We start from the raw sequence: 25,506 nt of genomic DNA, 5'->3' as shown, positions 1-25,506 counted from the left end.
GTGACCCAACTCCTCACTGAAGACAGTATTAATACAGCAAAACCTGCTCCACCAACAAACTGCATATCTCCCATTTGATGTACCTCAATTAAATTGAGAAATATTGCCTTCATGTTATTAGTGACGATGTTAACAAGAACACCAAATTTACAACTTTTGGAACCTTCTTACCTTAGAGTAAACTATGAAAAATTCTGGCTATAGTGAACTGCAGCAGTGAGAAATAATGTTTCATCTTTGTGATGTATGAGCTTTGGGTTATTTAAAGGCTAGAAATTGTTAGCCATTTCTACATCCTTGAATAGATTGTAATAAATCAGTAATTGTTTATTAAAGAAATTAATTGATGGCCCTTTTCATTCTCATTCTAAGGGAAAATATACAATTGGCAATATTAAGACCTGGGTAGAAATGTTCTTTTACATTGTAGCCCATGCTGGGTCGAAAGACACTGTTCCTCCCATCTCACTTGTAGAAATTTTTACATTAGAATATTTTTAAATTGATAGACTGCAGAACAGGCTAAAAGGTGCCTCATACATGAATCAGAGTCGGCATACAAAGGCAATAGGATGATCAATGTTTATTACAAGGTGAATGAAGTATAAAAGTGAGAAAGCAGAGCTCCAATTGTATGGGCATTGGGAAGACTGTACCTGTAGTAGTTTAGTTTTGGTCACTTTATTTAAGGAGAGACATAATTGCATTGGAAACAGGCCACTTAACTCTTCACCCAAGGAGGAACCCCCACACAGGTCCCTGGCACTGACACAGTACTGCTAACACTGAGTTGATCTTGGAGGTAACTAGTTTGTTAATCTTTGGAATTTTCTTCCCCAGTGGAGAGTGGGTCATTGATTGAGAGCAGTTTGGAATATGGAGTTGTCCTGTGAATCACATAACAGAACTGAATAAGGGTTGAATAGCCTACAGCTGCTCCTGTTCTTTATCATATTTAAGCAATGCATCCCAGTAAAACAACATTCAAAGCTGAGTATCCATTTTGTAACAAGACTACATGTAATATTAAAATATTTAATAAAAATTTGCAGTGAAGCAGTGCAAATGTTTGATAACTCAGTGGTAGTTCTAGGCCGAGGGGTAAATGGGAAAACAAACCTACCTTAAGTTCAAGCAGTTACTTTAGTCCTGTGACCTAGGTGAACATTGAGATTATTAATATGCTATTGTCATACTGCTTTCCCTCAAATGTAAAGAAAAACCAAAATAAGTAAACATAACTCATCAAAAGTTGAATTTAAAAGATGTATCTACAAATGTTCTCACCTACTAGCTGGATCGAGGACAAGCCATTTTTCTGTATTAATTTGCAAATCTTGTCCATTAAGGGGATCTCTGATTTGAACTTTTAGTTCTAATCGACCACCAGTAGATTTTCTACCATCAAATATCTAAGGTTAGAAAAAAAATTTAGTTTAAAACAATCTTGGAGGGGGAGAAAAGTCAAATTTCAATACCATTGCTATTTTAAACAAAAGTAACACCAGTATTCAGCCAGCACAAAGCAGTCCTGTCAAGTAACTTTCCCAATCAATTAATCTCATTCAATATTGCCATGAATACTTGAACAAACCATTGCGAAAGAATAATTGTAATTTAAAAAGGTAAGCATGATTTTTTTTTTGGTAATTAGAGGCTCCTTTTTGTCACAAGATTACATTTCAATTCGAGTGAACATAGTTTAATGCATTAGCTTTATAAACAATCTGGCAACTTTACCTACTTTCCTCAACCAGGTGATTTTACATCAGAAAACATTGAATTTTATCAAACTAAATTTGGCATAGACCCCTCATCCCTTGCCATTTGGAGTTCAGGCTAGAGGAGAAAGGAGAGTTTAAGAGATCAGTTATCAGTACAGAAAAGAAACCAGATATTATTCCAAGCTCATTCTAGATTAGTACGCAGTTTTAGAAAATGAGAATGCAATGTTTTATGTGGTCCAGGCAGATTTGGCAGTGAATGACTCAACCAGCTGTCTGCCATTTCCATTCAACTCTATTCTTTGGACTGAAGGTAGGAGAGGTTCTGGGGAACAGCTAGATGGAGAGGGAGAGTGTAATGGTCTTAAATGGGAACTAGCATCAAGGATGGAGGTGAGGATACAGTTGAGCAGATTGGTAACTGTGGCCCATCCACCCTTGACGATTCTAAAGGCTAGACAGTTGGGACTTCAAAAATAGCATTTTAAATGAATGGAGAGAAATTTGTTTTTATTAATTGAGCACATAGAAGAAAGTAGAAGTCATGGAAAGAGCAGTGATGTAATGGAGCTACTGAGGTTATGGGAAATTAAGGAAGCACAATACAGATTGCTCCTGACCCAAATTTTTAATTCCTGTCTGCCCCCATGGAAGCTTCCAGAGGACTGCAGGATAGCAAATATGGTTCCACTTTTCAAGTGTGGGAGAAAAACTACTGGAGAAAATCCTGAAGAAAATAATCTCCACTTGGAGAAGTAATGTTTGATCAAGGATAAATCAGCATGACTTAGTCAGAAGGAGTTTATGCCTAACACATGTGACAGTGCAAAGCTGAAAGGTGCCACGCAGGTTGATAGTGCTGTTAAGGAGAGACATAATTGAATTGGTTTTATTGGTTTGGTAGAGGGATTGAATTCTGGAGAAATGTTGTCATGCTGCAGTATGACAAAACACTAGTGCAGCCATACTTGGAATATTGTGTACATTTCTTATTGCCCCATTACAGGAAGGATGTGGAAACATTGGAAAAGGTGCAGAGGAGATTTACCAGGATGTTGCCTGGTCTGGAGAGAAGGTCTTATGAGGAAAGGCTGAGGGACTTGGGCCTGTTCTCATTGGAGAGAAGGGTGAATAGGGAGAGTCTTTTTCTTAGGTTGATGACATCAACTTGCACGAGGGGGCATAGCTGCAAACTGTAGGTGATTAGATTTAAGACCGATGTCAGAGGCAGATTCTTTATTCAGAGTGGTAAGGGCATGGAATGCCCTGCCTGCCAATGTAGTTAACTCAGCCACAGTAGGAGCATATGGATGATGGAATAGTGGAGGGGGATAGGCTTAGATGAGTTCACAGACGCTGAGCTCCCCTTTACTCTGCTGACCTTTGAGCTCCACTCTGCTAACTTCAGTCAGGTTTTCTTTATAATAGGTATAAGAATCACAAAGATCAGTTCAAAGCTAGGAAAGATTGCCTGGAGCCCACTGAAAAATTGTTTAAGACTAGAAATTCATCACAATGTGTGTACATAACTCTTCATCTGCTATTCATTCAAATGGCTAATATAGTCTTTATATGCCTTAACAATAAAGTAGAAAAACAATTTGTATACAGCTCATAAGTAGTAAAATGAAAGCAATGGAAAGAGATCAATGGCATGATTGTTTTGGGTGATGATGTTTTCTGCTCTGCCAATTCAACAGCCAGTAGGAAATGTACAATTACAACAGCCCCATTACTCTGTGGAACTTTAACTGGTTCATTCATCCCTCACTTGGGTAGAAGACCCATCTGAGGCAAACAAGTTGACTAAGCTGACCACCCTGCAGTAAGCAGACTGGTACGACAAGCCCTGGGGTGATGGTGGTGGGGGTGTCATCTTGTGCAGAAAGGGAAAAAGAACTTAACGATTAAGGATGGGGAATGGAGAGACTTTTAGGGATAGACCTTACCATGGAACAGTTGCCAGTGTGGGGAGGGCAGGATGTCATCTTGCAGGATGAATGCCAGACTTCTCCCCTGCTCCTTCACCCACCTCAAAATTGACCCTCATAGATGGTAGACTTCAATTAATCACTTTTTTAAACCATACCCACAAACCTGCTGGCAGGAGGAACAATTCTGTCTAATCACCGACATGAGTGCAACTAGTTGCAGTGTGCACAGCAATGAAATACTAGAGTTGTGCAGCTCTGAGCAAGTTAGAGATGAAAGGTCTTAAATTCAGTTAATAGTGCTGACATCTAAATTAGCTTCAACATTCACCGGACGGGAATGGGAATAAGTCATCCCGGATTGCTGCTGTTAACTACTATCCGATGAACTCTGCTGGAAAATACTTCTATGCAAGTGTTAAATGATGCAAGAGCACAGTTGGCTGGGATGTTCAGTAGTTGAATGGCCACTTGACCAGGTATCAAAAAACTGACAATTTATAGTACTCTCTGGCCATGGTTGTTTCCTTAAACCAGTTGGACTATAACCTGGTGTGTGATTTTTAACAAAGAGAAAGTAGTAAATAATCATCTTACTTTAAAGCAAGATTGCATATTAGTCACATCCATATTAATAAATTTCACTAATGAATTTACTTAGAGAAAAAGGAATGAACAACACAGCACAGGAACAGGCCCTTCAGCACTTTGTCCTATATTAAAACAGTTTTCACCAACAGGATCCGTGTCCCTCTATTCTCTTCCTATTCATGTATTTGTCCAGGTGATTCTTGAATGCTGCTATTGTATCTGCTTCCACAACCTCCTCAGTGTGAAAAACATGCCTTGCACATCTCTGACTTCATTCTCTCCACTCCATCCATGCCATTCATAATCTTAGAAATTTCTATCATATTGCCCCTCGACCTCCTGTGTTCCAGTAAAAACAAATCCAGTCTATCCAACCTTTCCTCAAAGCTAAAAGCCCCATGCCAGCTAACATCCAAGTAAACCTTCTCCGTACCCTCTCCAAAGTATGCTAATGTGGTGACCAGAACTGTATGCAATATTCTAAGTGTGGTCTAACTAATGTTGTGCTGCAGCTTTATATAACTTGTCTATCCTTATCTTCATTGGAAGGGGCAATGAGTATGAGCATGCCATATTGCTCCTTTTTTACGACCTTATCCACCTTCTGTGATCTGTGGACCTGCACACCCTGATCTCTCTGCATATCAATACTCCTAAGGATTATGCCATTCACTGTTTAATTTCCATCAGTACTTGACCTTCCCAAATGCATCACCTCATTTATCCAGATTAAACTCCATTGGCCATTTTTTCTGCCCATGCCTCAAAATGATCTATACCCTGCTGCATCCTCTGACAATCCCCATCACTATTCACGACCCACCAATCTTTGTATTGGCCCCAACCTTACTAATTGGACCAGATATGTTTTCCTCCAAATCATTTATGTAGATCAGAGAGATCCCAGCACTGATCCTTGTGGTACACACTAGTCACAGCCCTCTACTCCAAAAAGCATCCTTCCACCATTACCCTCCCTCTCTATGACTAAGCCAGTTATCTATCTTACCAGCTCACCCCCATACCACGTGACTTCAACTTTTGTACCAGTCTACCATGAGTGACCTTGGCAAAGGCTTTACTGAAATCCACGTAAACAACATCAACTAGTTTTCCCTCAATCATGTCATTTTGACAACTTGTCAAAATACTCTATCAAGTTAGTGAGGCATGACCTCCCTGGCACAAAAAGTCCATTTGCTTCTAAATGTAGATAGATCTTGTCCCTGATAATCTTTTCTAATAATTTCCCTACCACTGATGTGAGGCTCACAGGCCTGTAATTTCCTGGATTATCCCTGTTACCCTTTTTAAACAATGGGACATTAGCTATTTTCCAGTCCTCCGGGACCTCACCTATGTCCAATGAGGATACAAAGATGTCTGCCAATGCTCCAGCAATTTATTCTGTTGCCTCCCTCAACATTTTGAGATAGATCCCATTAGGACCCAAGGACTTATCTTTCTTAATACTTTTTAAAGATGCACAGCACCTTTCCCTTTTTAACAGTAATTTGGCTTATAAATTCAATGCTCCTTTCCCGGAGATCATCCTCCACCAATTCCTTCTCTTTGGTGAATACCAGTGCAAAATATTCATTTAAGACCTCACCTCTCTCTTCTGGTTCCATACAAACAGCCCCTCCTTTGTCCTTGAGTGGGCCAACCCTTTTCCTAGCTACCTCTTGCTTTTAATAAAAATCTTTGAGATTCTCCATAATCCTGTTTGCTAATGACTTTTCATGATCCCTTTTAATTCCTCGCTTCAGTTCTTTCCTATTTTCTCTATGGACTTCAAAGGGTTTGTCAATTCCCATCCACTAGATCTTAGGTATGCTTCCTTTCTTCTTTTTGACCAAGGTCATAACATCCCTGGTCATCCAAGATTCAGGTAACTTGCCATACCTATCCTTCATTCGCGCAGGATCATGCCACTCCTGAAATCTTACCAAATGTCCAATTTGGATTTACCCTCTAAATGCTGTCTAGTGTCAACACACTCCAGTTCCTGCCTAATATTGTTATAGTTCACCTTCCTCCAATTTAACACCTTCCCTGAGGACTGCTGTTATCCTTTTCCATGAGTAACTTAAAACTCACACTATTATGGTTACTACTCCAGAAATGCTCCCCCACTGAGATTTCATTCATTTCCTAAAACTACTTTCAGTATAATCTCTTCTCTGGTTGGACTGATTATATACCTCCTGAACGGTTCTTACAAATTCTGCTCCATGTAAGCGCATAGCACAAAGAGTCCCAGTCAATACTGGGGAAGTTAAATTCACCCACAACGACCCTGTTTTACAACTTTCTAAAATCTGTCTACATATTCTCTCCTCTATCTCCTGCTGGCTGTTCGGAGGTGTGTAGTATACCCTCAGCATTGTGATTTCATCTTTCCAATTCCTGAGTTCTACCCACTAGTCCTCTGATGTATCCTCCCTTAGTACAGATACGAGATACTCAGTTACCAGTAATGTAACTCCCCAACCCCTTTTACATCCCTTTCTGAAACATCTAAATCCTGGGACATGCACCTGCCAATCCTCTCCTCCTTTCCGCCAAGTCTCTGTAACTGCAATAATGTCATAGTGCTAACCAACACTGAGCTCATCTACTGTGCCAATTATACTACTTGTTTTGAAACACATGTATTTCATTGCCTGTTCACATTTGATCTGGTTTCTACCTCTTCCTCAATTTCTGCATCGCCTGCCCTCCTCCTCTGGTTCCCATCCCCCTGCCATGCAAGTTTAAACCCTCCCCAATCACTCTACCAAGAACCTCCCACCCCACGTCAGTCCCAGTCCTGCCCAGGCATAACCCACACAGTTTGTACAGGTCCCACCTCTGCCAGAAACAGTCCCAATGCCTTACGAATCCAAAACTGCACCCTCCCGCCAACACCATCTTTTCAACCAGAAAGTGGAAATCATTTCTGAACTATTATTTTTAAAAGAACTTCCAGGTTAGCAATTTATAAGATTTGTAGCTCAGGGTGATGACAAGTATCTAAGTTAACTTGCTGAGCTGGAAGATTTGTTTTCAGATGTTTTGTCACCATACTAGGTAACATCAGAGTCTCTGGTGAAGCCACGACCCACTATCACTAGTTTCCATACATACAAACAAAGGACACCACACACATCTTAGGACAGGTGAAACAAAGACACTCATAAGAATTCTTAGAAGCATGGCATTCTAACCAGAACTCCATCAATAAAACACATCAATTTATATCCTATCTACCTTATCTCCTCACAGCCCTAAGGCACCTTCCCTTGCAATTGCAGGAAGTGAAAGATCGTTCCATTTTCTTTCTCTAGCCACACTATCCAAGCAAAACACTCACTCAATTTAGTGTCCTATAATCACTGCTCAATTTTGTCTCCTCTACGTTGTGGAGAAGCAGCACAGACTGGGTGACTTCTTTACAGAACTGGAAATAACATCACCTACGTTAAGAAACCAAGACCTATTAAAAAAAAGAGGCAGGACATATCATCAGCGCTTCACCAAAAAGTCTCACGTTACCTGGTATGGTGATGAAACGTCTGAAAACAAATCTTCCAGCTCAGCATGCCAACTTACATAAGAACTTTCAGGTGCTCACATAAGAGATTCTTGTAATTATTTCAAATATTTAGTTTGAACATACAAACCCAATAAAACCATACCTCAACAATTTCTCTGACTTCGCACTGTGTTTCTAATTTGTCCAGTTTTAACTGTGCAGTTCCCACTGATTTGTCACTCCTCAGAAATCCCCTATAAAAAAACAAATCAAAACAAATAATCATGTCTAATAAAAATTATCTTGCTAAACAAATGTTTACCTGCCTCAGAATTTATGTTCTAAAAATACAGAATTAAGCATAATCACAGTGATTGACTAATATAAATGCAGAACCTTAAATAATTAGGCTTGTCTACAATTCAAAGTGTTCTTTTAGAGAGAATAGTTTAACCATGGGACCCTATTAGGTATCATAAAACACAGGCTTGCAGTTATAATCTCCTTTTTAGTCAATATCTGATCTGATTTAGAATACTAATGAAAGATCAGCTAAATCCACATGTTAGGCCAATGATATATCACGGATGGACATCCCAAGCATGTTTCTAGTGATAGGCTATAAAATGGGGCTGGAAGCAGCCACCATCTAACTCTCAGGTGCATTTTCTCTGTTGCAATTGCTGTGTGCCATGGTGAGATTATACAAGGTGTGGCAAAAGGTATGTATGACTTCTAGAATTCTAATGTGATTGATTAGAGGAATTTTATTTTAGAAAACAACATTAGTGAGTTTGCAACATTACATTGCTGCCAAATACGTTCACAGTTATAAAAATATACATAACACAAATAGTAAAATATGTTTCAAAAGAAACTCCTGCCCCATTCCAAAACACATTGCATAAAGATTTTTTTAAATAAAACATCTTTGCACCATCATACAAAAGCAGATACTCTTGAGATAGTTATGCAGAATTCATTACCATTACATTCCTTACCCCTTATGAAATATTTCAAATTTAATTCCTTTGGTCTGAATTACTCGTTTAAATCCTCGATGATTTCTGTTAATATTGAGCACAAAACGCTGATTATATTCTGTAAGAAAGAAAAACACATTGCACACATGATATTGTAGAATTTGAATCAAATATGCCAAAAGAGCGCAAAACACAGTCTGGATTAATTTTAGCCACAAAATAGTTTGGTAGGAAATTACAGGCAAGGTATTTTATATTTATGTAGATAAATGTAAATTAGTTCTTTGATCATCTATTCACATAAAAAGAAATAAATGGCATTGCAACTTTTACACAGTACTAATGCTAAATTACCAGTTCCTTCACATCCCATTCAGGCTTTATTAAAGGACTTATCTAGGATTACAGAACACAAGAAAAAACAACTTAATTACTTTAGCAACTAACCTGGCCACAAAATTATAACCAAGGAAAATAACAAATTTAGGATGTCTGAGAAAACAGAACACTTGCAAAATATTGAAGAATCACTGAGAAAACTATGTTTTGCTTTACAACCCAATTAAACAATAAGCTGTCACAAACTACATAGTTCTTCAGACTGACAATACATTTAAAGAAAAATGATCTGAACATACAGCTCCTTCTCAAACACCGAGAACAACAAAATTTTCACAACAAAGCCACCAACTCTGTTACCTTGAATGTACATCCTCACACCCTGCTTCCTGTAAAGACTATTCCATTTTTCCAGTTCCTCCGTCTTTACCACATCTGTTCCAAAGACACCGACTTCGACAAGGAAGCTCTGAAAAGTCCTTTTTCCTCAACTGATAATTTCCCACCCCAGTGGTTAATAGTGATGGGGCTCCGATACATCTCCCACAACAAGGATAGGGTCACCTTCGCCTTCCAAGCCAAAGCATCCATATCCAAACGATCATTAGTTGCTATTTCCCCCACCACCAGACACACATTTGCCTCCACTCCTTTGTCAGCCTTCCTCAGGGACAGATTCCTCTGGCATACCTTGGTCCACTCCTATTATCTCCTCACACCCCTAAGGCACCTTCTCTTGCAATCATAGCAAGTGCAAGATCTATCCATTTCCTTTCTCCTCATTATCCAAGGGTCCAGCTGCACCTTCCAAGCGAAACAGTAATTAACTTGCACTTCACTCAATTTAATCTACGTAATCACTATCACAATTTTGTCTCCTCTACGTTGGGGAGATAAAGCACAGACTGGGTGACTGCTTTGCAGAATACCTATGTTCTGTCCACAAAACAAAAGCCCTGAGCTTCTGGTTGCCTGCCATTTCAACACACCACGGTGTTCTCTGGCCAACATTTGCTATGGAAAGCTCAGCACCTAATTTTCTGCTTGGGAACACTGCAGCCTTCTGGACTCAGTACTAAGTTCAATAATTTTAGGGCTTGAGCACCTTTACCAATGTCCTACCCCAACCTCACACACCAGGCCTTGAATTCACATGGGCTGCTACCACAAAAACTATTGTTAGCCACTAATGGTCCTTATTAGCAGCCATTCGTTCTCCCAGGCTGACCTTTACCCAGTCCTTTGCCTATCCAACTGTTTTTCTCTCTGGGCTCCATTTCCAACTTCTCCCTCTTCCACTCCATCTTTAACACATAGACCAACTGTTATGACACGGGGTAAACCCTCCTGCTTAATTTAAACCAGCAACACAAGATCTATTCCATGCAATAATCTGTGAAAATTCAAGGGGCAAAGAACTATTTAAAGTAAAAATTAATTTTATTTCTTAAAGTATAACAGAATAATTAACTAACAAACATTTACAATTCCTTCCTCTAACCTATCTTTTACCTCCCCTTCCATAATACTAGTCCGATAAAATCCCAATTAAGATTTACAAAACAAAACATATCCCAAAACCAAGCAGCTTTCGGTTCTTCTCTGTATGCCTGTCTTCTTCTTCTTGGGGATTCTGCTTCACAGGTTATTGATCAATAAAAGGTACCTTTGATCGCGCTATTTTTTGGGCAGTCTCTACATGCTGGTGGTATGGCAGTTCTCCTCCCAACTGTTCAATTTTCTCTGGTCTTATACTTCCAAAGCATTGGCTTTGGCTTTGTCATTGGCTTTTAAGATTGTCAGTATACTCAATTCAAACTTGATTGGAGGTTGGTATTTTGGGGTATAAATTCAAATTTGGCAATTAATTTAAATTATTTGTGTTTCCAGGCAACCAGCTAATAGAATTGTTCAACGAAATGTTACATTTTCTTTTCAGAACACTTAGCGCTGAGAGGTAGTTCTACCAGCTTTTAACTTTCTTAAAAGATACAGTACACCCCCATCTTCATAACGCAACTTTTTCCTAGCTACAATCAGTTCAGAAGGGTCACCGGATCCAAACGTTAAACTCTACTTTCTCTGCAAAGGTGCTGCCACATCTGCAGATTGCCCAGCACTTTATTTTTGTGACTGAGAATGGCTACTTGTCTTTTACCTGGACAATTTGTATTCTTGATCACAGCTGTTTTGTGTCTTTGGGCTTGTTCCTATTAAAAAAGGGTGTAGTTTATGGTTAACAGTAAAATGAATTTTTGTCATTTAAATACTTGCCTTTTGTGATAATTAAATGAAAGCTAATCTTAATGTTTTTATAATTAAACAAAATGCACTCAACTAAATTATAAATTAATATTGAATTCTCTGGAATTAAGTACAGTCTGTAACTGGAGGTAAAAACTCATTACATTCTGTTTGTTCTCCAAAGTCTAAATGTACATACTTAATACATTTTACTTACTGTACTAGGATACGGAAATTCAAACTTTACAAAAGCATCAAGGTCATGTGTTGCCACACCTATGCAAAATAAAACAAAATTGTGTGTCCTCGTAGGATATAGCTCCTCAAAGTTACAACATAGAAAGTAAATTCAACCGAACTTCAGTAATGTTAATTTTGAAAATTACGGAACAGTAAGTTTTATAAATAAGCCAACATTCAAAGCACAATATGCAAGATTACATAAGCATTGTTAAAAAGAGACAAGGCGGCAAAGACTTTTGCTTTGCATTCATCAGGAGTGAAGGGGAAAACAGATTTGAAAAATGTGACTAATTCATACATCATGAGAAGAGGGTAAGACCATAAGACACAAGAGCACAAGTAGGCCATTCAGCCTATAGAGTCTGCTCTGTTGTTTAATGAGATCATGGCCGATCTGATAATCATCAAACCCATTTTTCTCTTTTAACCTTTATCCTAATTGATTTAAAATTCTGTCTCAGACTTAAATATATTTACAGACTCAGCCCCAACACCCTCAGTGGTAAAGAATTTAATGAACTCAACGCACAGAGAAGGAATTACTCCTCATTTCTGTGTTAATGGTATCATTTTATCCTGAGATTATGCCCTCTGATCTGAGACTTTGCCACATGGGAGAAGCAATCCTTCCCCATCTATCTCGTCATGCATCCAGATGAAGAGGGACACCAGTTCGACTGGGACAATGCATCCATCCTGGGACACGACAAACAAAGACATGCGCGGGAATTCCTGGAGGCCCGGCATTCAAATCGGAACTCCATTAACAAATATATAGATCCGAACTCCATTTACCAACCTTTCAGAAACAGAACCGGAAATGATGTCGCCCATTATAACAAAGCAAGACACAAACAGCAAACTGGACAGAACACCAACGTTTCACCAGAGGTTCATGGATGATGTTACCTAGCATGGTGACAAAAGGTCCAAGACCAAACCCACTAACTCAGCGAGCAAACTGACAACCTGACCCACAACCTGAGCTGCAAACCTTTTACAAAATTTCAAATCCAATCTTATCATGGATGCTAATTGTTTGGACCATGGTTGACAAGCAGATACAGCAACAGTTAACTATCAATCTTAATTCTCAGATCACGCAGGCAGATTCTGATCAGTGAGGATGCTATTATGGGAATGCAGCAGAGATTGGCAGTTTCCATCACCCTTTTTAAAAAAAACAAGCAGGGCTACATTTGTACCAACTTCTTTTTCCTACATAAATATATTTATACACAAGATTCTATTTTATCTTTTAGCATGTACAAATATATCACAGTGTGAACCTGAGTGATAATCTTAAATTGGTTTCTGGAATAGATTTAATAAATTATGCCCATTTGCAGAATCACATCTAATGATGGACATACAATTGAGAATACAGGATGCTCTGGTTGAGCAGAAATAGCATGATGCCAACTGCAACTGGCCAATGTGTGTTTTGTTTGATATAGACTGCCAGTCATTAGGACATACAGCCCACATGCCTGATATCACATCAGTTCTGAAATTCATTACATATTTTGTGAAAGCATCTTTTCAGCTTGCTAGCAGCATCCTGTTAATGGAGAAAACCACTGAGCTTTATCTTTGTTTAGGATGCTAAAGCCATGAAATCACATCCAGAAGGACTGGCACATGCACACTATGGAACACTAATGACTTAACAGATTTTTATCTGCATGTAAATGGTTGGCAGCATTGTGTAATCTCAAGGCAAACCCAGATGTAGACTTACGTAAACCTGTAAAAAGGACAGGAGTACACATACTCAACAAACATGACATCAACTGTGGTCACAGCATGTGTTTTGAAGGTTCCCAGTCTCAAATAGTTGGGGGAAGAAAATCTCAATTTGAAGAGAAATTTTCTCTTAATCGGAGGGTGGATTGCAATTATATACCAGCAAAAGGCAGAGCATATCAATATAAAGGTCAAAAGATTAAAATAACTAATAATGACCTGCTGCTGCATGCCATCTTTTGAAATTGTTGATTGACAGTAGTGTACAATCGTTTAGCTGCCAATTATTCACATACACATTACTCAAATATTCATTCATCATGAGATGATATAGAGATAGGAGTGTTTCAGGATCAAGAATACCGTGATCAAATATGAAGGTAGGCTCGCCAGTAATATTAGAAATGATAGTAAGAGTTTCTTTCGATACATAAGAAACAAACGACAGGCAAAAGTAGACATTGGGCCACTTCAAACTGATGCTGGAAGCCTAGTGATGGGAGATAAGGAAATAGCTGGAGAACTTAAGTACTTTGCATCAGTCTTCACAGTGGAAGACATGAGTAATATCCCAACAATTAAAGGGAGTCAGGGGGCTGAGTCGAGTATGGTTGCCATTGCAAAAGAGAAAGTGCTAGAAAAGCTAAAAGGTCTTAAAATTGATAAATCTCCTGGACCCGATGGGCTACATCCTAGAGTCCTGAGGGAGGTGGCTGAGGAAATAGCAGAGGCGTTGGTTGAGATCTTTCAAAAGTCACTGGAGTCAGGGAAAGTCCCGGATGATTGGAAGTTCGCTGTTGTAACCCCCTTGTTCAAGAAAGGATCAAGACAAAAGATGGAAAATTATAGGCCAATTAGCCTAACCTCGGTTGTTGGTAAAATTATAGAATCCATCATTAAGGATGAGGTTTCTAAATTCTTGGAAGAGCAGGGTCAGATTAGAACAAGTCAACATGGATTTAGTAAGGGGAGGTCGTGCCTGACAAACCTGTTGGAATTCTTTGAAGAGGTGACAAGTAGGTTACACCAGGGAAACCCAATGGATATGGTCTATCTAGACTTCCAAAAGGCCTTTAATAAGGTCCCACACGGGATGCTGCTGAGTAAGGTGAGGGCCCATGGTGTTTGAGGTGAGCTACTGGTATGGATTGAGGATTGGCTGTCTGACAGAAGGCAGAGAGTTAGGATAAAAGGTTCTTTTTCGGAATGGCAGCCGGTGACAAGCAGTGTCCCGCAGGGTTCAGTGTTGGGGCCGCAGCTGTTCACATTATATATTAATGATCTGGATGAAGGGACTGGGGGCATTCTAGCGAAGTTTCCCGATGATACTAAGTGAGGTGGACAGGCAGGTAGTACTGAGGAAGTGGGGAGGCTGCAGAAGGATCTAGACAGTTTGGGAGTGGTCCAGAAAATGGCTGATGGAATTCAATGTGAGCAAATGCGAGGTCTTGCACTTTGGAAAAAAGAATATAAGCATGGACTACTTTCTAAACGGTGAGAAAATTCATAAAGCCAAAGTACAAAGGGATCTGGGAGTGCTAGTCGAGGATTCTCTAAAAGTAAACATGCAGGTTGAGTCCGTGATTAAGAAAGCGAATGCAATGTTGTCATTTATCTCAAGAGGGTTGGAATATAAAAGCACCGTTGTGCTACGGAGACTTTATAAAGCTCTGGCTAGGCTCCATTTAGAGTGTTCAGTTTTGGTCCCCACACCTCAGGAAAGACATACTGGCACTGGAGCGTGTCCAGCGGAGATTCACAAGGATGATCCCTGGAATGGTAGATCTAACATAAGAGGAACGGCTGAGGATCCTGGGATTGTATTTATTGGAGTTTAGAAGATTAAAGGGGAGATCGAATAGAAACTTACAAGATATTACATGGCTTGGAAAGGGTGGACGCTAGGAAATTGTTTCCGTTAGGCAAGGAGACTAGGACCCGTGGACACAGCCTTAGAATTAGAGGGGGTAAATTCAGAACAGAAATGTGGAGACATTTCTTCAGCCAGAGTGTGGTGGGCCTATGGAATTCGTTGCCGCGGAGTGCAGTGGAGGCCGGGACGCTAAATGTCTTCAAGGCAGAGATTGATAAATTCTTGATGTCTCAAGGAATTAAGGACTACGGGGAGAATGCGGGTAAGTGGAGTTTAAATGCCCATCAGCCATGATTGAATGGCGGAGTGGACTCGATGGGCCGAATAGCCTTACTTCCACTCCTATGTCTTATGGTCTTATGATTTGTACACAGCTCTGCCAAATGCTAATAGAGTTTCACTATTAGATTCAAAAGAAAATTATTACAAGGTGAAATATCACTTGCACAGTATCCTAGTGAATTTTGAGAGTGGGAATCCTGCATTCTTGATCAATTACTGATCATTCATACAAAACATACTAATCTCAATTATACATTTCTAACTAGCATGATAAATGTCCATCTTTTTAATTATGCCAGAAATGATAATGTCATGTCAGCTGGTATATTTTTATATTGGATACTGTAAGCTTATCAATATAATAATTAACAGCTACATTTGCATGGATACTATGTTGGACTGAGCTCTATTTGGTCTCACCTGAAGGTGCAGGGAGATTTATTCCTTTTACAATGATGAGGAGCATTTCAGCACTGCTGATGTCAGAAAAGATGCTACAAAATAAGATAAGATTTTTGTCTAGCTAGTAACTGGCACATAAGTTACAAGTCATACAATGAAAAGCTTAACAGTGGGTGAAACAGGTAAACAAAAAAAGGGCCGGAGCAATATTTGCTTTTGAAAAACTACTCAGGCACTGGTATACAAATGAAAGAGACTGATCACCAACTTAATTTTTTTTCTCAAAGTTATCCATTTTCAACGATTATGCCATTAATCCTTATTACGCTTTAACAAAGACTCAGTTTGCTCACTGTTAAGACTCTCATGTGAACCCAACCAAGTTTTTTTTGTAATCATTCAAGGGATACAGCTAATACTGGCTAGACCAGCATTTATCGCTCATTTCTAAATGACCAAAGGAAGGTGGTGGTGAGTTATCTCTTGGTCCACTGTAGTCCTCAGGGTACACCCACAGAGCTATTAGAGACAAGAGTTCCAGGATTTTGACACAAAGGTGAAAGTACAGTGATGATATGTAGCTTAGAGAGGGAACATGCAAGTGGAGGCGTTCTTATACATGTTCTGGATGACGTCATGGGTTTGAGTGGTGCTGTCAGAGCAGCCTTCATAGATTCCCTATAGTGTGGAAGCAGATCATATGGTCCATCAAGTCCACACCACCCCTCCAAACAGCATCCTACTCAGACCAACTCCCCTACCCAATCTGTGTAATTCCACATTTCCCATGGCCAACCCACTGAGCCTGCACATCCCTGAACACTATGGGCAATTTAGCACAGCCAATCCACCAAACCTGCACATCTTTGGACTGTGTGTGGGGTGGGTGGGGGGAAATCCATGCAGATGAGGGGAGAATGTGCAAAATCAACACAGTCGCCCGAGGATGGAATCAAACCCAGGTCCCTGACAGTGAGGCAGCAGTTGTCACTGTGCCATCATTCCAGAGTTACTGCAACGTATCGTTGTAGCTGGTACACACTGCTGCCACTACATCTGGTGAAGGGTGTGATTACGGAGAGTAGTGAATTTAGTGTCAATCCAGTGGAATGCCTTGTCCTTGATGGTGCTGAATTAGAGTTTTGTTCGAATGCATTCATCCAGGCAAGTGGAGATTATTTCATCCCTTGTACTTTGCATTTGGCAGACAATCGCTGAAGATTCAGCAAGTACATTACTTGCCACAGTCTCCGACTTGCTCTTTAAGCTGCAGAATTTATAAGGCTGGTCCACTTCTTCATGGTAACCGATATGATGTTGAGTCGGTAATTGCCTGAAAATTGTGTGCACGAATATTACTTATCAGCCCAAGTCTACATGTTGTCCAGGTCTAGTTGCATAGGAACATGAGCTGCTTTGATGTCTTAGAGTTGCGAATGGTGAATACTGTGCTTTCAAGTGTGGCTTGATACCTGTTACATCTCAACAAAATACATTCAGTGGAGGAGAGAACATTTAAGGTGAAAAAGGGGAAAAGAAAATACCTTTTGTTTAATCTGTTCCTTTATTAAGAATCAGTATACACTGTAGATTAATGCAAAAAAAAAAGTGCAATTTTCATCCTCCCCTCCTTTTAAAATTGACAGCAAGCACCAAACTCTTAAAACAGGCATTGTTGTAGTTGCTTTACACTGAATAATTTTGCATTGCTCTAAGTTTTCATAAATTATGGAGCATTGTTATGGAATGATGTAACAGCTCAGATGTTAAGGAGACACCTTAATTACTTGAGAATCGGGGCAGCACTGTGGGTCAGTGGTTAGCACTGCTGCCTCACAGCGCCAGGGATCCAGGTTCGATTCCCGCCTCGTGTGTGTCGAGTTTGCACATTCTCCCCGTGTCTGCGTGGGTTTCTTCCCACAGTCCAAAGATGTGCAGGTCAGTGAATTGGCTATGCTAAATTGCCCATAGTGCAAGGTGCATTAGTCAGAGGGAAATGGGTCTGGATGGGTTACTCTTCAGAGGTTCGGTGTGGACTTGTTGGGCCAAAGGGCCTGTTTCCACACTGTAGGGAATCTGATCTAATCCCAGCACTATTCATCGATGGCAATTCAACAACATGAAAAAATGCATTTTTTTTCTGAAATGCCCATAAGAATATGTCTGATACCAAATTTATTTCCATTCCTTAACTCCTTTGCAGCAAGCTTTCTTTAAGCTGTTGCAAGCCTGCATCCTGATGGCTCTTCAACAACATGATTCAGTATGGAACATCAACATGTGCACACATTTGATAGACAATTTGGGATTGGAGAACTGGTAGAAGTTTTCTAATCAACAATAGATAGGTAGGGAAAAACTGTTACACTCAGAGGATCAAAAAGCAGAGGACACAGATATAAAGTGTTTGTGAAAGAACCAAATGGGAGGTGAGAAGACAATTTTCCATTGGTGGAGGCCTCTTCAGCTGAGGAACTCTAAGATGTTGGATGATTATTTGAATAGAAACAACAAACAAGGTTGTAGGGGAAAAGGAGTCTGATACTAAGAGAGAAGCTGGCAGAGGCTCAAATTGTTTGTTTTCCCCATTTCTTTTGTTCACACGGCACATTTTACTATGCAGGCAGGCTCTGGGTTCAAGGCAGGCTCTGGGTTCAAGGCAGGCTCTGTTCTGGAGTCATTCACAATTCAATGTGCATGCATGTCAGAACACAATGCAGGACATTACAAAGGAACCATTTGCAAGTGTAGGAAATATTCTTACGATGAGTCTTTGAAATTACACCCTGTTTGAAACTGCATTCATGAATAGAGGAAGTCTGCACTCTAAGATCTTTAAAGGTTGCAGACAGGCAAGTCCATAATGTGATACTCATTAATTGATGTAGGTAAGTTTTCAAATGTCATAGTATGAAGATCACAAAACCAGGATGACACTTCCAGATATCTCAGAAATGTAGCTTTGCCTTTACAATTCAAGCAAGATAATATATTCAACCTGGGAAAATTCTTACGATTCATTCTCTCCACTGAAAAGGTAAATGTATTTCTTGTAATTTAAAATCTTGCAGTTTCAACAATTACAAAAGCAGAGATCCATACCGTACAGTTTTAAAGGTTCTCTCCTCAAAATGATACTTTGGTGGATCCGAGCCACGAGCCTGCCCAAGTTTAAGGATTTGCATACTTATCTTGCAATCGGCAGCCATCTTCTCAAACCTACAAAATCAGCAAATGTATATTTTCACACTTTAAATAACTGCAGGTAAAAGGCTTAAAATGATCCATGTCAGAAAAACATGCACGGATGCAAGAATACTGTTAACTCAAAATTAAATTTCAAACATTCTTTAGATACACAATTCCATTTTTCTGTCTGCATTTACACTAACCTGGTGGTCTCAGTGATATTGCCAAGATGTATAAATTGCTTTGAATAGGACATGCATTTCTAGGTTTAAAAGAAAAGAAGTTTAAATAGATAAAAAGACAGCTTTCACAAGATATTTTTTATAGCAGATTTAACAATATAATTTTTGTTACATTCTAAGAAGGACCAGGAGGCTTAACTGTTTAACAACAGGAGCTTTAGGAAAATGTTCACTCTGCAAGTAGCAAAGCTAGACTTGGCTGTTGCCTGCCCAAAACGGCCATTGACGTCATGATTGGATTCTGTGACAGTCCACAAATAAACAAGAATTTTCTAATGTTTTAATACAGGTGCCAGTAATCCTACAATACCTAATTCAACTAGCTTCTCATTAGAGAATAAAACATGTTTCTTGGCTTCAGTTAGGTGAGCAAAGACAACATTGTTTCACTTATGCATTTTCTTTCATCAAGTTGAAAACCTGTAGCTCTTAATCTCTCAGAATGAGCTATAAGTCCTCATTTGAGAGATGGAGAACATTCACTGTAATTACTTTGTAATCCAACTCATCGGACATGCTTTTGCAGTGGAATTACCATTGTAGAGTATTAATACATAATTTTTATTGGTGACTTAGGCAATTGTGTATGTAGTTGATAGGACTCATCATATACCTCATATTGCTCCTTCAGAAGGTTCATAAGATGTGTGTACACTTCATCCAACGTTTCTGAAATCTGCACATCCTTGTGATGCACTATTATAAAATCATCATCATCATCTTCAGTATCAGGGGGTGAAGGAACCTGGAAAGTAAATAATCATACCCCATTTGTTCAAGGTTGTTTGTGTATGCTATAAATGCTCAAAAATATTTTTGGGTTTGTTACATAAAACATGCAGATTAATTTAAATCGGCGGTGGCACATCATTTTATAGGAACTTGCCATTCTGAATTTTTATTTCTTACAATACTATAAAAGAAAAATATAAAGTATTAATGCTCCACATGGGGGAAATGTTGACACTGATCAGAGTGAAGAATAAACTGAAGAGAGGTTAAAAAATATTTAAGGGGGTTTCCAAACCCAGGGAGATAGACCATAAAAGAAACTTACAAGAGTTTCAAAACAGCAGAAAGATAATGGCTGAAGGGTCATGGTAAATTGGGGCAGTGATAGTGACTATTATCCAAATAAGTGAGGGTTTGGGGAGTGATTTCAAAACTAACTTCAGGATCTTTACTGAAAAATAGTAGTGCTGGAGATCACAGAAGACTAGATAGCATCCATGAAGAGAGAGCAAGCTAACATTGAGTCTAGATGACTCTTCAGAGCTGAAGTGAAGTGTGGAGGGGACAACATTTATGCTTTAGTTTGGAGGTGGGGCAAGTTTAGGAACATGAAACCAGTGAAGCAGATGATGCTCAGTTACTTGCTGTATGGAGCAAAAGTTAATGAGTTTATAAAAGGTAAATTTTATTTAACAAATTTGTTAGAGCTTTTGAAGCAAAGAACTGGCAAGACAGTTAAAAGGGAAATCTAATGCAATTAGTTATAGGGTGTAACAAATGATTAATATGCGAGAAAGGATTCATGAAGTTGAGGAGTAACATAACTGCACTATTGGAGGATTGGTTAAATGGACAGGAAGCAAAGAGAAGGGATAAAGAAGGAATCTTTAGGATGGCCTATTGTAACTAGCAACTTCACAAGAATCAGGTGCTGAGACCTCAGCTATTTACAACCTTTAATTAACAAATCAGAGAGAGACAGGCACTAATGTATCTAAGTTTACTGACAATACAAAGCACGGCAAGAAATTTGGCTACATGGAGGATACAAAGAAATATGCTGAGTGGGCATAAGCTGGCAAATACAACATGATGTGTAGAAATGTATCTACTTTGATAGCAAGAATAGAAAAGGACAATATTTTTAAAAGGTAGAAACTTTTCAATGTTGATAATGAGAGAGATTAGGATGTACTTGTACAATGACAAAAAGGGATGGTCAACAAATGTTGGCCTTTCCAGAAATGCTCACATCCTAGTAAGCAACATTAAGTTTAATCCTAGCAATCTTCATATGAGAATATGATTTCAATCAGTGAAGAGATTTTCCCTGATTCCCATCAATTTTAATTTTAAGGAAGCTGTGTGGTGAATTGCTGGAGAGATCACTCAAACGTAACATCTGAAATTCAACTCCAAGGATGTAATAAGAATTTTTTAGTGGCATGACAATTAGCATTCACAGTGTGGAGCAAATCTGGGCATTGATAGGAACAAGAGGTTGGCAGGAAAAACAGCAACTAAATAATGGGCTACATTAAAAGAGATAATTCAAGTACAGCCAAATAGGAAAGATAGGACAAACAAATCCAGAGTTCCCTGGATGCCAAAGGAGGTAGAAATTAACACTAAAAGGAAAAAAAAAGTGCTTACGAAAGGTGTAATTCAGCAAATGCAATTGACAACCAAGAAGAATACCAAAGGTTTAGGGAGGACGTGAAAAAGCAAATCAGGGAAGCATAGAGGAATTATTTTAAAAACACGATCAACCAACATGGAGGAGAATCCCAAAAGTACTTCATAACCATATAAATAGTAAAACAGCATTTGAGAAGATGAGGAGGGGTGTTGAGCCCAAAAAGAGGATTTACGCATGGAGGGAGGAGGAACAGCAGAAATGATAATACATATTTAGCATCTGTCTTTACAAAAGAGGATGCAATGTCCAGGCCATGACAACAGAGAAGGAAACTGGCACTAGAAGGATTCAAAATTGACAGGGCAGATGTGTTGGATAGACTATTGGTACTTAAAACTAACAAAACGCCAGGACTGAGGAGACGTGTTCAAGGATTTTGAAGGGAGAGAGGGTAGAAATTGTAGGCATAATCTTTCAGTATTTCCTGAAGTTGGGAAGACAACTGGAAAATTGCAAAAACTATAGCCTTGTTGAAAAAAGGATTATAAATAGATCACAGCAATTATAGATCAGTTTAACTTTGGGGTGGAGAATCTTCGAGACACAATTAGTTGGGATATTATTGTCACATGGAAAAAGGTGGATTGATTAGCAGGAGTCAGCATGGATTTCTAAGGGGAAAAATCATGTTTAACTAACTTGGAGTTTTATGAAGAGATGGGAGAAAGATTCAATGAGGGTAAAGCTGTTGATGTGGTATACACAGACTTCCAGAAGCCATTTGATACAGTGCCACACAATACTTATGAGGAAGGTTACAGGTCATGATATAAAAGAGACAATAGTCACATGGATGCAAAACTAGTTGAGTGAGAAGATTCAAAGATCAATGGATGTTTTTTTGAGTTGAAGGTATGTACCCAGGGGTTGGCATTGAGACTCTTGCTTTTTCTGATGTATATTAATGATCTGAATCTTGATGTGCAGGGGTCACTTTCAAAGTTGGTAGATATGATGAATATTGGAAGAATTGTAAACAGAGTGGAAAACAGAATGGTACTCCAAAAGGACATTGACAAGTTAGAGGAATGGGCGGATAGGTGGCAGATGAGGTTTGGTGCAGAGAAGTGTGAAGTGATGCACTTTGGTAAGAACAACAAAAGACAATATGAAATAGGGGTTCCAGAATCAGAGGAACTGGGATATATATGTGCACAGATCTTTGAAGGTAACAGGATAAGCAAAGACCAACTAAAGAAATAAGTATACCGTGTTCTTGGTTTTAATAAGGGCACAGAGTACAAGAGCAAGGAAGTGATGTTGAACTTGTCCAAGATGTCAGCTGGAGTACAGTTCTGGGCGCACCATTCTAAGAAAGATGTAAATGCTTTGGAGAACAGAACAGATTCAGAAGAATGCTTCCAGGATTAAGAAACTTCAGCTATGGAGGACAGATTTAAGAAGAAGTTGGAACTGTACTCCTTGGAGAGGAAATTTGATAAGAGGCCTTCAGGCTGTACACATTAGATAGGGTGCAGTTGCCACTTGCAAAAGAAATGGAAACAGTGGGGCATAGATTTAAAATGATGTGCAAAAACTGCAAGCGTGATGCAAGAAAAACCTTTTTCACTCAGCAAGTAGTTAGGATATGGAACGCATTACCTGGAAGTGTGATGGAAAAAGGTTCAATTGAGGCATTCATGAAAGCATTGGATAGAAAGAGTGTGCAATGGTATGGGAAAAAAAAGGAGGAGATTGGCACCAATTACCTACTTATTTGAAGAGCCAGCGCAGCAATGATGATCTGAATGGCCTCCTACTGCGCCATAATAATTCTAAAATTCTGTGAACATAGCCATAATTAATTCTTCAAATAAACCCAATCATTAGCTGGGTGTATAGATTTTACATGACTGACTAACTATGCAAATATCTGAATATCGTTCCTTACTGCACATTTATAGCACACTTCACTGTCGGATTTTGTCAGTTATCTATTAGCATCTTCAGATCCCTCTTTCATTACAACTAGCCCTTTACCTTAAATTTTCCCACTGTTGATATGTCAAGTTATCTTGCATTCACTAATATTTCCCATTCACCAGTTCATTTATGAGCGTATCCCTTAGGTGTTGGGCTTAAAAAAAATCTCCAAACCAGACTGTTAAGGGTGAATTGGTCAGGACAACAAACAATTAAAGAAAGTGATAAATTAAATGAAAAGCAGGCCTGGAATAAAAACCAGCATGTTTTGGCTGGGAGGAAATTCCATAACCATGACCGCTTGTGGGAACTATTCCTTTATACAGTTAATACGGAGCCATCTGGAGAGGTTTACAATTCATTGTATACAATATCTGGAAAAGTACTGAAAAGTACTACAACGTGGTGATACAGCATGTAACCACAATAGGATTCATATCAGGGCCTTTGTCCTACTTGTTGGACGTTTACCATTGGACCAGATTCAGGAGCCTGGGGCCATGGACCTTCACCGTCAGACTGGGGTTCTTGAGACAAGTGTCGTGGAATCTGAGACAGAGCTTCAAGTGCCAGGTGCCCAAAGTCTCTGGCATGAAAATAGGGCAGAGACTCATTAGTCTGTGGATATGTTACATAGATTAAACCAACAAATTAGCTTTCTATTGAAGTGCACATGCCTCCTTGTAATCATATGGATCTGAACTTAAATATTCCTTTCTGTAGTTTCAGCCTAACTATATAACCGCCAGCTCACATTTCTTTAGTTGGTATCAAGAGCAAATGCAAGCGAACTTTGTTTCGGTCTTTAGCTCCAACCAAATAATCTGAATCACAATGGGCCTATTGTTGACCCTGGCCCCGCAACAGCAGCTCTACATAGCACTCACCTTTAATGTAACAAACGTTTTAAAATTCTGCACAGAAAGGAGATGTCAAGGCAAAGGAAAACCAATTAGGAAGGGTGATGAAAAGCTCAAAGTATGTGTTCTAAGACTGGTCTTAGAAATGAAAAGATAGAGGGGTAAAGCAGGTTTATGAAGGGTAACACATGCAATAGAACGTCAGTAGCTAAAGACAAAGTGAACGGAAAAGGACAGGGCTTAAGTTCATATTTTAACTTTTAATGCAACATACAATAGAAAGATAGTAGTCTGACTCCAATCTATTATCTATATGATCTCTTAGTTTGGCCAAACCTTTGAAATATCAATTGATTTTCCGCATTGGATATCCACAATCATTGGATCAAAGCCTTTTGCAATTTTAAGGAAATTTTTTGCTTGTTCCAAGTTCTTTTTTTGTTTTGCTTGTACAGCAGCTTTCATGTACAATTTCTTCCTATTCTGAAGAAATTCCAATTGTTGCTGAGCTACAGAAAAATACAAGGAGTGGTTAGGGGAAATACAATATAACAGAAAACTCCCTCATTGCAATTCTTAAATATTTTGAAACCAATGCAAGTAGAATACCTACTATTTCCATTCAAACAATGGCCAATTATTTTAAAGGTTTACTGTTCATACATTTTTTTTTTAAATCCCATTCAACTAGATTGCAAACATAAATAAGAAAGAAAATAATTCCCATGTCCCTTGCTTTGTGGGCGGCACGGTGGCACAGTGGTTAGCACTGCTGCCTCACAGCGCCAGAGACCCGGTGGAGTTTGCACATTCTCCCCGTGTCTGCGTGGGTTTCCTCCGGGTCTCCGGTTTCCTCCCACACTCCAAAAATGTGCAGATTAGGTGAATTGGCCATGCTAAATTGCCTGTAGTGTTAGGTGCAGGGGTAAATGTAGGGGGATGGGTCTGGGTGGGTGCGCTTCGGCGGGTCGGTGTGGACTTGTTGG

At 39.2% G+C, this 25,506-nt stretch overlaps 1 protein-coding gene across 3 annotated transcripts in view; it reads right to left on the bottom strand.

The window, feature by feature from the left end:
• cc2d1b (coiled-coil and C2 domain containing 1B) overlaps positions 1–25,506 on the bottom strand; it is a 72,335-nt gene that overhangs the window by 2,156 nt on the left and 44,673 nt on the right. For 2 of the 3 annotated variants that reach the window (XM_043699192.1, XM_043699196.1), the window contains exons 14-25: positions 24,857–25,029; positions 19,920–20,051; positions 19,268–19,326; positions 18,978–19,094; positions 15,894–15,967; positions 13,314–13,319; positions 11,547–11,605; positions 11,244–11,295; positions 8,765–8,864; positions 7,927–8,017; positions 1,288–1,412; positions 1,124–1,156 (exon numbers count right to left, since the gene is read on the bottom strand). In XM_043699192.1, coding sequence (XP_043555127.1) covers positions 1,144–1,156; positions 1,288–1,412; positions 7,927–8,017; positions 8,765–8,864; positions 11,244–11,295; positions 11,547–11,605; positions 13,314–13,319; positions 15,894–15,967; positions 18,978–19,094; positions 19,268–19,326; positions 19,920–20,051; positions 24,857–25,029 — 1,001 coding nt within the window. In that variant the 3' untranslated portion in view covers positions 1,124–1,143. The remainder of the gene's footprint in view (positions 1–1,123; positions 1,157–1,287; positions 1,413–7,926; positions 8,018–8,764; positions 8,865–11,243; positions 11,296–11,546; positions 11,606–13,313; positions 13,320–15,893; positions 15,968–18,977; positions 19,095–19,267; positions 19,327–19,919; positions 20,052–24,856; positions 25,030–25,506) is intronic. The other variant, XM_043699193.1, reaches the window with a different exon arrangement.

This window comes from Chiloscyllium plagiosum, chromosome 11, assembly GCF_004010195.1.
Source record: "Chiloscyllium plagiosum isolate BGI_BamShark_2017 chromosome 11, ASM401019v2, whole genome shotgun sequence".
Taxonomy (NCBI): domain Eukaryota; kingdom Metazoa; phylum Chordata; class Chondrichthyes; order Orectolobiformes; family Hemiscylliidae; genus Chiloscyllium; species Chiloscyllium plagiosum.
Note: the sequence above shows the minus strand (reverse complement) of the source record. Positions and strands in the feature narration are given on the sequence as shown.